The 17,039-nt window shown below is 36.4% G+C and overlaps 1 protein-coding gene across 1 annotated transcript in view; it reads right to left on the bottom strand.

The window, feature by feature from the left end:
* The window catches only part of IL1RAPL2 (interleukin 1 receptor accessory protein like 2), a 653,603-nt gene that overhangs the window by 554,368 nt on the left and 82,196 nt on the right, over positions 1-17,039 (bottom strand). The window contains exon 6 of the mRNA XM_062183034.1: positions 13,455-13,608. Within this exon, the coding sequence (XP_062039018.1) occupies positions 13,455-13,608 (154 nt within the window). The remainder of the gene's footprint in view (positions 1-13,454; positions 13,609-17,039) is intronic.

The raw sequence follows: 17,039 nt of genomic DNA, 5'->3' as shown, positions 1-17,039 counted from the left end.
TTTCTTACACTGTCATTATTCTGGGGAAAATATGTAACATAAGGCCTAGGAGCTACAGTTTGCATTGATCTCCTATAGTAATCATCAGTTGACCCACACAATTTAGTACTTTATTGTATTCTTCCCTATATACCATTGCAGACAGCTCCAAAATTTATATCTCTAGCCCAGAATTCTCCCTGAATGCCAAACACATATATCCTCTCTGGGGTAACTAATAAGTATCTCAAATAAACCCTGGCAAAGCAGAATCTCCCAAATCTGGTCTTCCTCAGTCTTTCCCATCTCACTAAACAACATAACTATCTATTCTGTTACTAAAACCAAAAACCTAGGAATCATCATGAGAAAGTATAGTCATTTCTATCTTTATAATATCTCTTGAACCTGTTTCCTTTTTCTCTATCTCTGTAATGACGCCTCTGTCCAACCCACCATCGGTGCATTATGTTCTCTTTGAAATACCTTTACTTACTCTTCACCTAGATGGCTTTTTCTGAACCTTTAGAATCCAGGGTAAATTTTATTTTGCTTTAAGTAGACTCCCCAAACTCGTTTTTGTTATTTTCCTTTTTCTCATTTATTACAATATATACTTATGAACTTATCCACACATATACTCTTTTAATCTCAATTTCTTCCCTGTTACTATATACTTAAAACTCAAGTAGAGCATATATCATATCATACTTTTAGTTGTTCTCTATTTATTTGACTTCAATTCACTCAGTACAATGGATATTGATGAGTGTTAAAGAATATCAAATGTATTACTTGTGGACTAGAGTTGATAACTACACCATTAGATAATAAATATTCATTCTCTTGTCTCATAATATCCATTTTACCTTTTATTTCATATGCTAGTCAGAATTATCTTGAAGATTAAAGATAATTGTACCTGTATAAAATATAAGGATAAAGATACTAACATATGTTTGGTTTTAGGAACAGTGGGGATCAGGTGGTTAAAATTTGATGTAAAATGACTATTAGGAAAAAAATGAACCACAATTACTTATTGTATAACTATTATGCCAGAATTTATGATGAGGTTATGATGCACAGACCATCAAAATTGAGCAAAAAGACTCAGAGGATTGGTCCAATAACTTCTGAACATTATTATTATTGTCTTTTCATCTCATTTCTCCAGAATACAGCTAGAAAGAATTATCAGATACTATGAGTAGGTTCTGATTCAAAGAATTTAAGAGCCACAAAATATTTGGATTAATTCATTCAACAAATGTACTGACTACTATATGCCAGACACAAGTGGATGTCCTTCCAGGACTATCAGAATGGATCAGAGTAATGTGTCCTAGACAGGAGTCAACCTTCTTTCCCTGAAAACCCATGACCAAGTAGTTCATTTCTTCAGCTTCTGCATCTGGTGGTTGCCAGTTGCTCTTTAAGATCCTTGCTAGTGCTAGTGCCAAATCACAAAGACATTTCTAGCTATTTAAAGTACTCCTGTTACCCAGAAATGATTTATGAACTTGGTCTGATGAATTATTTTCCTATTTGACAGCCAAAGGAGGGCAGTCAACTGCCTTTATAAACCACTAGGGATGAATCATAATGACATAAGGAATTGCCGGAAAGGAAAAGGCCAGTCTCCTCAACATGCTTGTCCTCGGGACTCATTTCAACCTCAGTTTTGTCTCAGTAGCTTTCACTCTTGGCTCATACATCATTAAAATGGCTTGCTGGTTGCAAAAAAAATCATTTAGAAAGACAACAATACTTTCTCTACCTTAATTGACAAATTATTCCACATGATTGCATTTCCTCGAATAAAATAGTTCTTCCTGAAATACCTAGTTATATGCTCTTTGCTTGGGTTTGTCATAGTCCCTGGTTAACTTGCTAGTTTTTTTTAACTCATCCCCAGTAAATGAAACACACCATTAACAATAGCAATTTACCATAAATCATCTTTGTCAGATTACTTTTTGTTGCAAAATAGTTGTGAAGTCACCTTTGCAAGATATCCAATGATGATGATGATGATGATGATGATGATACTAACTATAATTATTAATATGATTTACTGAGTACCTACCATTTTCTAGACATTATCCTAAAAATGTATGTTTTCTTTAACTCAACCCAGCATACAATTCCCATTTTTTTTCAAAAAGAAAAGAAAAAGAGTTCAGAGAGGTAAACAAATTTTCTCAAAATCATACAGCTACTAACAGATTCATGATTTGCAGCATGGATTTCTGGTTCTGAAACAGAGTGTCAAGAAGAAAATCAAGTTTTCAGGGCTTTCCATGGTTCTTCTCTTACAATCAATTATTTGTTTCACTGAAATATATTTATCTATGCTTTTAGAAGTATCCTCCTCTAACTATTTTGTTCAGAATAAGGTTTTAATCCTTCTATATACAAGAGATTTTTCTAATGAAATCAGATCACAGTACTATGAGCAGAGGATTGTTCTATAAACACTTACTAATGGAAGGGGTTCGGGTTTGGTGTAAAATTATGACTGCTTGGGTCTCTACTTCAGGGTCATCCGTAACTGCTATAGAACATTGAGAAAAATTACTTCTTAGAATTTCAATTTCACATCTGTAAAGTGAGGCTAAAATGACACATCTCACAAGATTCTTAGATTATTAAATGAGATCATGTATGTGAAAATATAACACCCTCTCACTAATTCTGTATGTTGTGTCTAAATGTTAAGGTAACCATTGTATGGGAAGCAGCAGACCTTAGAGGACATTAACATAACTGGCGAGACAAAACCTACAAAAAGAAAATCTCTTAAGATAATTACAAACTAGAGGGTATGGTAAACACTTGCATAAAATTGCCAGGATAATTCAAGAGAAAGGAACAGGTAAGATGAAGGTTGTCTATGAAAACTTCACAGAGAATGTATAGAAGTGGAAAATACATAATGACAATGAGATGTGGAAGAGCATGAAGCAGGCAGGCAAGCAAGAAGGAAAGGAACTCCTGTGTATAAGAATCATCCAGATACGAGGGTCCTTCAAGAATTTCATGAAAATTGGAATTAAAAGAGACGTCTAGTTTGCTAAAAAGAATCTTTTTTTTTTTTTTTTTGGACAGGCAGAGTTAGTGAGAGAGTGAGAGTGAGAGTGAGAGTGAGAGTGAGAGAGAGAGAGAGAGTGAGAGAGAGAGAGAGAGGGAGAAAGGTCTTCCTTCCATTGGTTCACCCTCCAACTGGCCACTATGGCTGGCACGCTGTACCAATCAGAAGCCAGGAGCCAGGTGCTTCCTCTTGGTCTCCCATGCGGGGGCAGGGCTCAAGTACTTGGGCCATCCTCCACTGCACTCCCAGGCCACAGCAGAGCTGGACTGCAAGAGGAGCAGGACAGAATCTGGCGCCCCAACCGGGACTAGAATCCGGGGTGCCAGTGCCGCAGGCGGAGGATTAGCCTAGTGAGCCATGGCGCTGGCCTGCAAAGAATCTTTGAAATCCATGCATGCCTGTGGTTTATAGCGGGGTGCTTTAGGAGCAATGTTTTGGGACAAACATTGGTTCCAATGTTTACTAGATGCTTAATCATAGACAGATATCCTTTCCGACTCTCCATTTTTTCCCTTAAAAGATAGAGGGAATATTCCCAACCTTCTGAGGTTGTTGCAAGCTTTGGCTGATTGTCAAGTACAATGCCTGACCCAATAAATGGTAGTTTTCTGAGCATCTGCTTGACTCTATTGCAATTAGTTCATGGTTGATCTCCCTCCATACTAAGGTCCTAGTTTTCATTCCTACAGAAACATAGCTTGGTAGAATCTTCTCAGCTTGCTCAAACCACTGCTTTCAAAATGGGAGAGAACAGGTAGCTGAGACTCTCACAGATAAACATAATGGATCCAGGAAAATCTGTGCCCATGGAAGTCAGGGGCCTGTATACCTAGGAGTTACAGTGCAAACCCTTACCAAGGACCCCCTATCTCAGCCCTAACTCGGTAGTAGAGAAACCATCCAAGGGGTTAATGATCACCTCAGGTGCTAGAAGTGAGCCATCAGAGTGAACTGACCTAGATAGGGCACTTTTGCCATTTCCTGCTGCCATATGCTCTGACTTGCTCACCCCCCGCTCTCAAAGCTGGTCTCCTGAACAGTTGCTTGTGAAACAAACCTACACAAATGCATGCTCACACAGTCCCCGACTTTGCAGAGAAATAAGACAGTGTTAAGTGTTTGTTTATCTCCTTATAGAGCATAGGAGGAAGCCATAAATATTTTCCTATGATAGGAACTAACAATCTTTTTGGCCTTTGTTGTTACCAATGGGGTTAACAGATAGTCCTGTGTCAAAAGTTAGGACAAAGACAGTGAAATCAGGGATAGGAAGGAGAGATAAGAGTGGCAGAAGAGGGGAAAAAAATGAATCTCTAGATTGGCTCTCGGAGCCCTCCTTCCCAGTAATTTTAAGCAGGCTATTTTTCCTTCTGTATCCTAATGTCATAAACAGGGTTAGCCTTGTTTCTAGAGAGAACAAGCAGCCACCTGTAGAGTAGGGATTGTGACACTCTGGGAAAGGCCTCCCTAGCCCCTGAAAACTTTCCAGAAATTCCCTCCATTAGTCATGCCTATGAGTTACAGAATTGAAACATCTATTAAATTGCAAATCTGTTAGCTGAGAAGGAAAACATTTTTTGGCCTTGGTATCAGTCATGAATTCTTTAGCTCACTGAGGCATTAGATTAGCCCCAGCAGAAAGCAAGGCGATCTGAGGAGATGGGCTTCAGAGAAGACAGGACATTAGAACATTTGAAAGGGGCAGATAAATGGCAAAGATGCCAACTGCGGTTATCGAGGCAAACTAGGAAATGCCAGGGTCATCTGCGAAGGGAGAGGGAGGCCTAGAAGGAAAGGTTAAGAAGCTAAAGGAGCTTGTGTAAGCCGGTTTTGGTTCTGAGATTTCTGTACCTGCAAATGTGCAAGAGAACAGTTAATTATGAAATGCACAGTCAGTCATGTGAATGTTCCCTTAATGCAGGCAAGAACTATTGACTGCTGAGGTCCTTCCTTATTAACTCCCACAACAGGTACAGACCAGATCCATTTTTGTGTGATAATCAAAACGCATGCATTCAGATCATGTTAACTGGCTGCTCTGAGAGAACGTGAAGGGCAGAGAACACGTGCCAATGATTTGTTCCTCTCAGTGCTTCACATCCTACTGCTTCAGGGCAGCTGGCAGGTGGGTGCTTTATCCCCAGGGCTCTTCCTTTATCTGTAACATTTGAGACCAACTTGCTTCCTCATCTAAATCATTCTTCTCTGGAAGGTGATCAATTTGTCAATACCTCTCCTGTGCTATTACATCCATAAATTGTGCCCTTCTCTCTCCACTTGGATCGACCAGTGTATCGGAAGGTGTGATTAGGACGGCTTCTGAGTGCTGTTCTCAGTCTGTCTATTAACTGCTCTCCAGGCCCAACTCACTGCTGAGAGGGAAAAAGGAAAGCAGATTCTAAGCTGGCCAGTCAGTCACTTGTTTAAAAATCCTACTTTTAAGACAAAAAGCACAAACAAGCAGCCCCTAAATTGAATTCAGCATTCAGACATGTTTTATTTTGTCCAGAGCATGCTTTACAATTCAAGGATATCCACATAAAAATCTAGACTTCTGGTGTGCCTTCAAAAATGAGAGTGTCTGGCAATATTAGATCCTCAGTTTCACGAACAGTCATCAGCTAGGACTGAACTAGAGCTACTAGTAATGCCCAGTTTGCACTTTCTCTTTTGCTCACACATCAGGTCCACCTCTTTCATGTACATAATGCCCGCCCCTGGCTGAAAGGAGCATTTAAGTATTGCTTAGGAGGTTAACTCTAAAAATTTGGATTCAGTCATCAGCAGCACATGCTTTACCTTTCAGAGTCATAAATATTTCTTCCTAAAGACAAAACAATGGATTGGTAAATGAACCTTTTAAATAAAATGTTATTTCAGAGGTCCCTACACCTGAGCTCTGGAGCTACTAACTTTAGAATCCTCCAGGGGTTATACCTCCTCCTCTCTGGCTCAGCACCCAGGATTAAGTGAATGCAGAGATAATAATGGGTAGGAAGAGCATTGGGCTAAGACTCAGAGATGGGGGTTCTAGTCCCAGCCATGCAATTCACAAGCTGCCATCCCAGGACGAATGGTTTAAATTCTCTGAGCCATATTTTACTCTTCTGAATACTACAAATACTACTACTACTATGAATATATTTGCTGCTGACTCCGTACTGTTCTTGTGTGCAACAGAGTAGGATCCCAGAAGTGAAAGTATTTTGAAATTATAATGTGCTCTACAAACACAAAGCTGTTTTATTTGTACTCAAGCAAAACACTCACCAATCAAATAAGCACCCAATCAAACCAAGGTACAACTAATTTTTGAATGCTTACTATATGCTTAGCACTTGGGGACACAGAACAGAAACAGTCAATAGACCCCCTTCCTTTCAGCAGCTTCCTTGCTGGTTGAGAAAATAAGACAAACAATGGAAAGCAATAAGTGATTTTGACTGCAACATACAATAAATGCCAAAAAATTAGTATTGAAATTGATAAAGTTATAGGCATTAGTAGGGTGCCAATAGAGTCGGTTCTAACTTGGGTATTCACTTGGATTTTCCTAAAAGTTTGTGGAAAAAAACATCTTCAGATGCTCTCAGAGTGTGAAAAAGGGCTATGTTGTTATATAAGTTCAGTTAATGTCATAAAATACATCATATGCTCCTTTTGGACAATTACAATGTATATTGGAATATTATAGCCACCTATGTCCTCAGATACCTTGCAAAAGAGAAAGCTGTTTAACTTTGACCTAGCAGATAAATTGCCACAGAACCTTTCTTTTCCCATTCCTTCTCCTCTTCTTCCCTCTTATTTCCTCCCCCCTGTACCCTCCTTCTCTCTGCTCCTTACTTTCTTGAAAATCTCTTGGCATTTTCTCTCTTAATACCTCTTAAAATTGTTGCTCCACAGAACTCAGTTTGGGAAATCCTGTTCTGATGAATAATGTTTTCACAGGTTCTGAGGGGGAATATATTTCTGCCTCTACCTATATGCTTTCAGAATCACTTTATTTTTTATAGTGTCAGTTTTACTTCTTTTTTTTAACTTTTATTTAATAAATATAAATTTCCAAAGTACAACTTTTGGATTATAGTGGCTTTTTCCCCCCATAACCACTCTCCCACCCGCAACCATCTCATCTCCCGCTCCCTCTCCCATCCCATTCTTCATCAAGATTCATTTTCAATTATCTTTATATACAGAAGGTCAATTTAGTATATACTAAGTAAAGACTTCAACAGACTGCATCCACACAGAAACACAAAGTATAAAGTACTGTTTGAGTACTAGTTACACCGTTAATTCACATTGTACAACACATTAAGGACAGAGATCCTACATGGGGAGTAAGTGCACAGTGACTCCTGTTGTTGATTTAACAATTGACACTCTTATTTATGACGTCAGTAATCACTCTTGTCATGAGCTGCCAAGGCTTTGGAAGCATCTTGAGTTTGCCAACTCCGATCTTATTTAGACAAGGTCATAGTCAAATTGGAAGTTCTCTCCTCCCTTCAGAAAAAGGTACCTCCTATTTTGATGGCCTGTTCTTTCTGCTGGGATCTCACTCACAGAGATCTTTCATTGAGGTCATTTTTTTTTTTTTTGCCAGAGTGTCTTGGCTTTCCATGCCTGAGATACACTCATGGGCTTTTTAGCCAGATCCGAATGCCTTAAGGGCTGATTCTGAGGCCAGAGTGCTGTTTAGGACATCTGCCACTCTATGAGTCTGCTGTGTATCCCGCTTCCCATGTTGGATTGTCAGAACCACTTTAGAAACATGGATCTTGAATGTGTCATTGCACACAGTAGGCATTGACTTATATGTTGATTCGTCTTCACCAACTGAGTAACATAGCTGAACTAAACATGTCTCCATTGCTTTATTCCCACTAGCTAGAAATCATTGGCATGACTGCAGTGAACCTCATCATAATCCTTTTTTCTCAATATAACGATAATAGGGGCCATGTGGCACAAACACATGAAAGTTGGCAAATTCAATCTTTAATGCATTGTTTTCCTAGCATCACAATTTTCTTTCCTGACACCACCCCAAGCTCAGGTTCAATTTTATGTCTTATTTACAATGATCTCAGAGTTGCTCACTAAGTGCCAAGCAGTAGGCTCCAAACTGTCAAGTGTTCCCTTTTTAAGGGTATCTAAATTCCAATAGGGAATTTTTTTTTGACAGGCATTTAAAAACCAAACAGTGAATGTCCAAACAGGATATTATAGTAGGATGATCGACACTATAACTGATAGTTTTATATCTTTTCTTAAGATGTGCAAATGCTCATATATTTAGATAATGAAATTGCATGGTTTGTGCTTGATGGTAGTTTAAAAGTTATCTTGCTTTGCTAATTATTATAAAATGGGGACAGTAAGAGTAACCACCCTTGATATGAGTACCACACAGTGACATTTCAATAGAAACTCTCTGAGCTCTTGCTATGATTATTATTTTATGTGATGGCTTAAAAATCTCTTTTTTTAAAATTTTTAAAAATATTTTAAAATTTTTTTTTAAAAAATATTCAATACTCAGTGAAAACCCCTGCTTCTATTTGGTGCATTGACTCTCCACCATATTGCCACATTCCACTGTTTCTTCTAAGTTCACCTTTACCATAGTGACTCAGCATGGACAGTAGAAGTCTGAAAGAATTAAAGGCCAAAGGTCACACAGAGCCCTGTTTTCCAAGCTGAATATGAAATTTCTCCTTCTGTTATAAGTAGCTGCTATTCCCCATACCAGAAGTTATCTTAACAAGCTATATGGCCTAAATAATATTTCCAACAATGAACTAGAGTTAACTTTCCAAAGTGGAATTAAGAGTACTTGCTAAAGCCACACATTTGAACTAATTCACCAGAGACTGATCCTAAATCCTAATTTGCAGTTTAATAAAAACATTGTATATTCAGATTGCGTTGCTACTGTTGCTTAATACAAACCCAATATCAAAATTTTGAAGGGTATCTATAGAATAAATTCCTCTTGCAGTGACATTTTGAGACCAATGAGTGAAGAGATTATCCCTAATGTGTGAAACATCCCCTCCCCGCCAAAAAAAAATCAGGAATTCTAGAGGGGTCTACAATAATCAGGAGAATCATGAGGTGGGGTATTTAGTATTTGCATATTCACCAGAGAACAGGTTACTGATTTTTTTTTCTAAATAACCAATACCCATTTCTAAAAAGCTTATTGTTTATAGCCTTTGTCTATATTCCTGGTGAACACTGGGCTTTCCACTTTTTATTTGTTGAAGTCTTTATTTAGGGGAGCATTAAGCCTGTGATTATAAAGTAAATTAAAAATATGTTATTGCAAAAATTAAAAAAAGAAAAGAAGGAATGAAAGAAGGAGGAGGGAGGGAAGTATTACATTCTTAGAATTGTTTCCTTATCTCTTCAAGTAGACCTCTGTACAAATTATGAGAATAAAGAAAAAAGTCTACATAATAGAAAATAGTTACCTAAAACATGCTACATTAAATAAAGTTGTTAGCTATACACAACTTTGGCAGATGACCTAAATTGCCATTGCGCATATGTTGTTATTAACCACTCCCTACTGATCTGCAGCCTCTAAAGAACCAAAAAGAAATTTTCACAATAACATTGCACTGGTCTATCATAATTTACAAGACAAAAATGTTCCACAAAACTACATTAAATTAAATCTTGTCTTAATGCACTAAGAACTTTGGCTATTCAAAGAAGTAGCATGATAAATTGTTTTTAAATGGAGAAAATTTCATAAAGCAAATGATTACTTTTTAGTTCACCAGTTTTAAATATCTGAGTCTTTTTATAATGGATATACTTAAAGTAAGGAGCAAATATTTTCCCTTAGAAAACATGTGGTTTTCCTAATATTCATTTCTCAGAATTCAAAAGGTAAATTCAGAAAATAATCTTTTAAAAGTTTAAGATCTTTTAAAACTTGTGTAGTCACAGGACACTATCTTAAAGAACCTCTATCTATGTAATTTCCTAATTAACCAATCCTATTATTTTCATGTTGAAATTCTTATCCAATGCCCATATATTGCTGAACTCAAAAAAAGCATGAGTTAGCTATTTTTTTAAATAATTCAGGTCTTTTGAACTATGATAGGGCAACCTGTGTGTTAATTATCTTCATAGAACTGAACATAGAAATCAGAGCATAATTTATGTAATATTATAAAAAAAACACCTTCAAAGAGCAGCTTCTCAAACTTCCACACCAAGTCATTTTGTTTCTACATTAAGCAAAACATTTGACCTATGAGAATAAATACATAAACTTGATGTCTTCTCACACGAATGATGACCACTGATCCAAGGATAATCATGATTAAATTTTGAATTACTTTTTATAGCTCGTAGCTCATTGCCTGGTTTGTAATATATACTCGGTAAATTTTTATTTAAATGGTAAGAGAATAAATGACTGCTTGCAGTGGTTGAGGGCCCATGATAATTAGTGTGTGTGTGTGTCTGTGTGTGTGTGCACATGCACGCACATGCGTGCATGTACATGTGGGAAGGGGGAGAGAGACAGAATTAACAGCTCAGAAGAGAATCATGCCTACAGCATAGCCTTATTTTACACCCTTCTCTCCTCTGGTATTCCTCAAAGCATTATGCCCAGAGGAAAAAACAAGTCCCTTGTCTTCATGATGCACTAAATAAAAATCTGAAGGAGAGCTCTGGGAATCTGTACACAAAGATCCTCATCATCACCTTACCTGGGTCTTTCCGTATAGTTGTGATGTCCATTAAATTTTGAGAGCCCCTGAAAGGCACTCAGATGAAGTTTTAAATTTAGAGTTCAAAAGTTTAGAGCAAGTAATTAACACAGAAAATAAGTGGCTCTGGCTCTGCTTTTCCAGAATCTAAAATGAAACTGAAGAAGAGTGTTGTCACCATAACCAATTAAATGAGAGTTTTAAAGGAAGCTTGATGTTTATGTACTTTATTCTGGTTCTACATAAAACCCAAGTCAGATGCTGCTGCAATGTTACCAGTTTTGCAAAGTGATTTCTAAGTAGAAGTGTTCTGCAAGCACGTCATAAAAACCGGTGATTGTGGTTGCAATGATTATGCTGCAAGTTTCTGAATGGTCAGGTGTCTAATTGGCTATGATTGAATATTCTTCCATGAATAAGGCACAGAAGGCTAGTTCATGCTGAGGAAACCATAAACTAATCAAAACCAGATCTTCTCTATTTGAGATTGGTCCAATATGGTATGTATTTTCAAAGCTCATGAAGGAGAGGACATGCAATTCTGAACAGAAGAATTATTTATACTTTCAAAGGTATCCTTCAAAGTAAAACAAAGTTGGTTTTTTTTTTGGTATAGAGGATGAAGTAAATATTTGAGAACATTTCAAAAAGTTAATAGAAAACGGAATTAAAAGCTAAATTTGTTGTGAAAAATTGAAATTTATACAATTTTTTCAGAATATGCATTTTTATGAACATTTTGAAGACTCCTCTTTCATATATACATGAGAAATATATATATATTTCTCTTAAAATATATGTATATTTACATTTTATTTCTCATAGAACTTTTAGAAATTTGAAAAAGAAATAATCAATTGAATCTCAGGGATCAAAAATTTAAGTATATACATTATGGCAATGAAATTAAACTCATCAAGTATCAATATTAGTTAACTGACTATACCAAAAAGATAAGCCAAACAAAAATAAACATAGAAGAAAAACATATTAACAACATTAGCAAGAGTATGTTATAATTAACCAACTGGCTGTTGTCAACATTAGATTGTTAAACAGCTAATAGCTAAGTACATCATTTATAAGCCACTTCATAAAGCAATACTTCATTATTTGGCTAATTTGCTAATTTCAAAGTTTACCATGCCTCATATTTTTATCCACAATATAAGTATTGTGCATATATGTGAAAACATGCATATAGCCACACATTTTAAGTTATATATATTTAAAGTATATAACATGAGGTTAGTATGAAATGATTGCTATAGTCAAGAAAACTAAGATGCCCATATCTTCCCATAGTTAGATTTTTGTGGAGGCACCTGAAATTTATACTTTTAAAAAAATTTCCAGGATATGAGATAATATTATTAACTATCATTATCATGCTGCACATTAAATCACTAGATTTATTCATCCTACATACATGAAACATCACATGTACCTTTTAGCCTACATCTTGCTGTTCTCCAACTCCTGCCCCAGTAAATGTCATTCTATTCTCTATTGATTATATAATTAATTTTTTAAATATTACACACACACGTGAGATCATGATACACTTAAGGCATCTATAATACAGACTGAACACCTCTATTTCAAAAATCCAAAGTCTGAAATACTACCAAATCCAACAGCTTGTTAAGCACCAACCTGACACCACAAATGGGAAATTCCACATTAGTCTCCTGTGATAAGTTGCACTGAAGAAGCACATGTGCACTAAAAATATTCTATAAAATTAACTTCAAGCTATGTGTATATGAAACATAAATGAATTTTACTGGGTAGTATCCCAAAGATATATTATTATGCATGTGTAATTATCCCAAAGTCCAAAATCTTCTGATACCAAGCATTTCATATAAGGGGCTCTCAACTTGTAACATGAAATTTAGTCATGATATGTTCATGAGAAGTTCCAAGTAACTTTTTGTCATATAGTTTCCTAGGGTACATAACACTCATTATGAGGAATATCTTTATAGTATTAGATTCTGCTCTATATCTCTGAAAACTACTTGCTAAAATTCCACACCACATAAGAATATCCTAAATTTATCTCCTCCATTCCTATGGGTACAGTTGTTTGTTTATATTTTGCTTGTACTCAAATTTAGAATAAACATACACACATGTTCTTCTCTTGAAGTTGTTCTAAGTCACTAAAAGATCACAATAACATCACTCACTTATGGAGAATTTTGTATAAATTATATTTTGGATGCAGTTCAAGAAGATTTCATTTCAAAAATCCAAAAGAATTTCATTCTGAAAGCAGCCTTCACCTATAAGGAGATTCTATATGTGGATCAAGTCAACATTCTAAAACGGTCCCAGTATATCTTTTCTGAGATATTTAGCAATGAAAAATGTTAAATGGGATAGGTAAGCATTTTTCATAAAGGCAGAGAACAGATACACAGCAAATGAGCCCTGATTCCTTAAATGAATTGTTCATATTCCACATGTAGCTTTCACTCAGTGTAATTTATCAATTGTGAACTTCCCAACTATTTGATTTGCAGCCAGTCCTAAATTCACAGAAAGTTGGCTGTTTGAAACCAAGTCCTGCTTCCCAAACCAAATTATACTTAGAATTTAATTTGCCACAATTTGGTGGAACTGATTCCTACCTGTAACTTTCAATTCAGTTGTTCGTCTTACAAGTTTCCCCTCATACTTAAGTTCACAAGTATAATTTCCTCCATCTTCTTCTTGAACTTCCTGGATTAGAAGAGCATTTCCTTTCTGTATTATTATGCTTCTCCACATTTTCGGCTTGCATTCCTGGAGAAAAAATATTTTCAAGTAAGTAAAAAATAAAAATTCACATCACTCTGTCAGTACTGGCAAGTTAGTACTTTCATTTTTGTATTCTATCACATTAAGAATCACTATAAAGGCATAATTGCAAGAGAAAGAAGTCTTTAGAGATATTTTGCAAAAGTAGAAAAAGCATACAAGCTCCCTAGATATGAGACAGGTACATTAGAACCTTTAATATCACTAAACATTGTTATAATTTCCGAGTTCTTGCTATTTGACAGGGACATTTCCTAAGATTACTATACTTGATCTTAGCCAAAAGGCTGAGAAGTGATTCCTAAGATTACTAACGGGATATGGTTTATTTAGCCATTTAGTATATTCCAGGGGTGTCTTTAATCATTAAACATTTATGGTATACTTTTGTATTGGCAATGGAGTTTATAATTGTTTCACTTCAATACTCCTTTATTGTAAAAACTAATACTCACACTTCAGAGTGCCCCTCGTTGTAGTCATGAGATACATTTGGTGGATAAGGGTAAGGTATCTAGAAAATTCAACTTAAGGAGTTTTCTAGAAACACAGCTGGTTAGAATGAGAACATGCATTATTATATGCATAGTAACAGCACAGAGAAGTCATCCATTTACTTTATGAGTCCAGTGATACATAATCATAGAATAAGATTTGTGTTTTGAAGAGGATACTCTTATTCTGCTGATAGGAGTGTGAGAGAATCTTGCTACTGGGACCGCACTTCCCTAGAAAGGAATGTGGAACACTTCCAGAGAGTGACAAGGATATAGTAATAACCAGATATGTAAGAATGTTCAGCCAAGAAGTTATGTCTTTGGGGAGTTTGCTCGAACTACTTTCCAGATATTGTCCTAGTTTGTCTACAACTCAACCCAAATGTTTAACCACATTCTGTATAAATATCAATAGAGGCATAAGGGATAGCAATGAGGGAGTGGTAAATTATCAAGGCAAAACTATTTTATCATCTAAATTCTGAGTCTCTGATTTGAGGCAATAAAGAAACTGATAGTGAGGCAGATGAGAGCACTTTCCACTTTCCCCACTAGAGTGTATGTATACTACAGCTGTGTCTGCATCTCCTCATCCTTCCCCTCCACACACAACATCCTAAACGTGAACATAAAGTCAGAATCTGTCCTCTCAATCCACAGCTGTGAGTACTTGTGTGTGTGTGTTTGTGTGTGTGTGTAAATTATTTGGAAGAGTGAGTGCCCATTTATTAGTTTTTCACTGCAACATTTTTTTTCTTTTATGTTAGCAGCAGTTTTGACAACAAAACACAAAAACTAGCACTTAGGTTCCCAGGAATAATATTTAAGACATATGCTTGCTTTATGTTCAATACAACTACCCACACACATTGGCAGAGAGTAAATAAAAGTAATACTATTGAGGGCATCTAGATATAAGGTTGTTTTACTCCCTAAGGTCTTTCTGAAGAACAGTTAAGGGTCTGTCTGAAATTATATTATGTACCATGTCTGGCAAGGTTTATCACCTATATGAGATTTGCTTCTGAGTTAAATCTTGGGATATAAGGTTTCTGGGAAAATGAAGAAGAAAGTTTGACCAGAGAGTGAAAAAAAAGCAGCCCAGCTGCTACTGTCATCATACAATAATAATCCACAATTATTTTCGCATTGCTTCTAACTCTGATAGCCTTAGATTTCTAAAGAATTATCCAGAAGGACATTAAACAAAAATATGGCCCCTCTGGGCATTCTGACAGGAAAGGAAAATGAAAACTGAGCTGCTGCACTTTCACATAGCAGTGATGGGAGCAAGCAAATGAGCCCATACACTCAATGTATTTGAAAACAAATGCTGTCATTTTCTAGTGTCATTTTGGGGAAAGTTCATATGCAATTAGTTGTAACTATTTTATTTCCCCTACTCACTAGTGTGATGCTTTACCAGGAAGGAAAACCTAAACAGTGTGTAGCAGTTGTAACTACTGGTGGAAAACAGTCCGGAATCTTTACATATTCTTTGGGATAGATCTAGAGGATCCCAAGTACTTTCTAAGCTGCTATCTCATAAAGGATTCTTTGTAACCAAAGAAGGGTTTTTTTGTGTGTATTTTTAGTTTTTTGATGGGGAGTGTTGTTTGCTTTTTATAAACTGTAGTTCAGGAAAATATTGTTTGTCTTCAAGTCCTCTCTACTCCTCTAGAAACAAAGTCATAGAGATAAAAAGGCAAAACTGGATCAGGGAAATACATTTCTAGGTTGAAATTCATAGCTCACCCAAGTTCTGTGGTCTTGGAAAAATTTGCTTACCTTCTTTAGTTCTCAATTTCCTACTCTGCATTGCATGGATACTATTAAATATCATATGAGCAACCAGAACTTAGAGGGTTACAGGTTTACCCATTATATTCTTGTTGTGCAGACTATACATCATATTCATCCAACACAGAGAATGTTTCCCATTCTTAAACATTCCCAATCCCAGAACATATCTCTTTAGAAACTCCAGCTCTGCTTGGTGATCATGGAATACACAGATAAAAACAAATATTCACCAATTGGTTACCTACCATACATTGAAATAATACTGGAACACACTGTAAATGCATGCTTCCAAGTGGCCATTCCAACAATACTCTTAGCAGGTATGTAGATATGTAGTTTGGTCAGAAGAGCCTTTAAAAGTACCTTTCCCCCTTTCTCTCTCTCTCTCTCACTATCCACTCTGCCTGTCAAAAAAAAAAAGTACCTTTCCCTTCACTTCATATAGAGGACCACCCTGCTCCCATCATCCCACCTTTCTCATAATTACTTTCTTGGTTATCTCACCTCGTCAGGGTTCCTTCATAGAGTCTCAAAAGTTTCCCAGGTAATGATTCCATTTTTCTGCAGTAGCTCTTCCCTAATGTACTGGCTGCTAGGCCTATGATTGTCACTGCTTCTCCCTGCTTCCCAACTTCCTAGTGGAGAGATAACATTGGCATACCTCATTGCCTACACCTGTTTAATTTCTGACAGACTGCTAGGCAAAGAAGTTTGGGGCAAATAGTTCAAATCCCAGGATGGTTGTCTATTGAAGCCAAGACAAACCATCAAAGGCTAAAATGTGAGCAGGTTCCTAACACTGACCTCAACGTGTAAGTCCTCTAATATTTATTGCCCTTGGGATTATAAAAATAAAATTCATCACATTGAAAATTCTTCTGAGGGCCTGTCTTACTGGAGTTGCCTAAGTTTAACAAGAAGCTTCATTTTGTGTCCTGGCTGTCCTCTAATTGAATAATTTGTCAAGGACATCCTTGCTCAGTTAACATAATGTCAGTCATTAAATCCCATCTTCTTTTCTTCCCCATCAAGCTTTCTGGGTGGCAAATGTCATTTTACATCAGTTTCTGGGTTGGAAGTCCTTAATGCACACAACAGATGCATTTGTTGAGCAAG

Source organism: Lepus europaeus, chromosome X (assembly GCF_033115175.1).
Source record: "Lepus europaeus isolate LE1 chromosome X, mLepTim1.pri, whole genome shotgun sequence".
NCBI lineage: Eukaryota > Metazoa > Chordata > Mammalia > Lagomorpha > Leporidae > Lepus > Lepus europaeus.
This window is presented reverse-complemented; position numbering and strand designations above follow the sequence as displayed.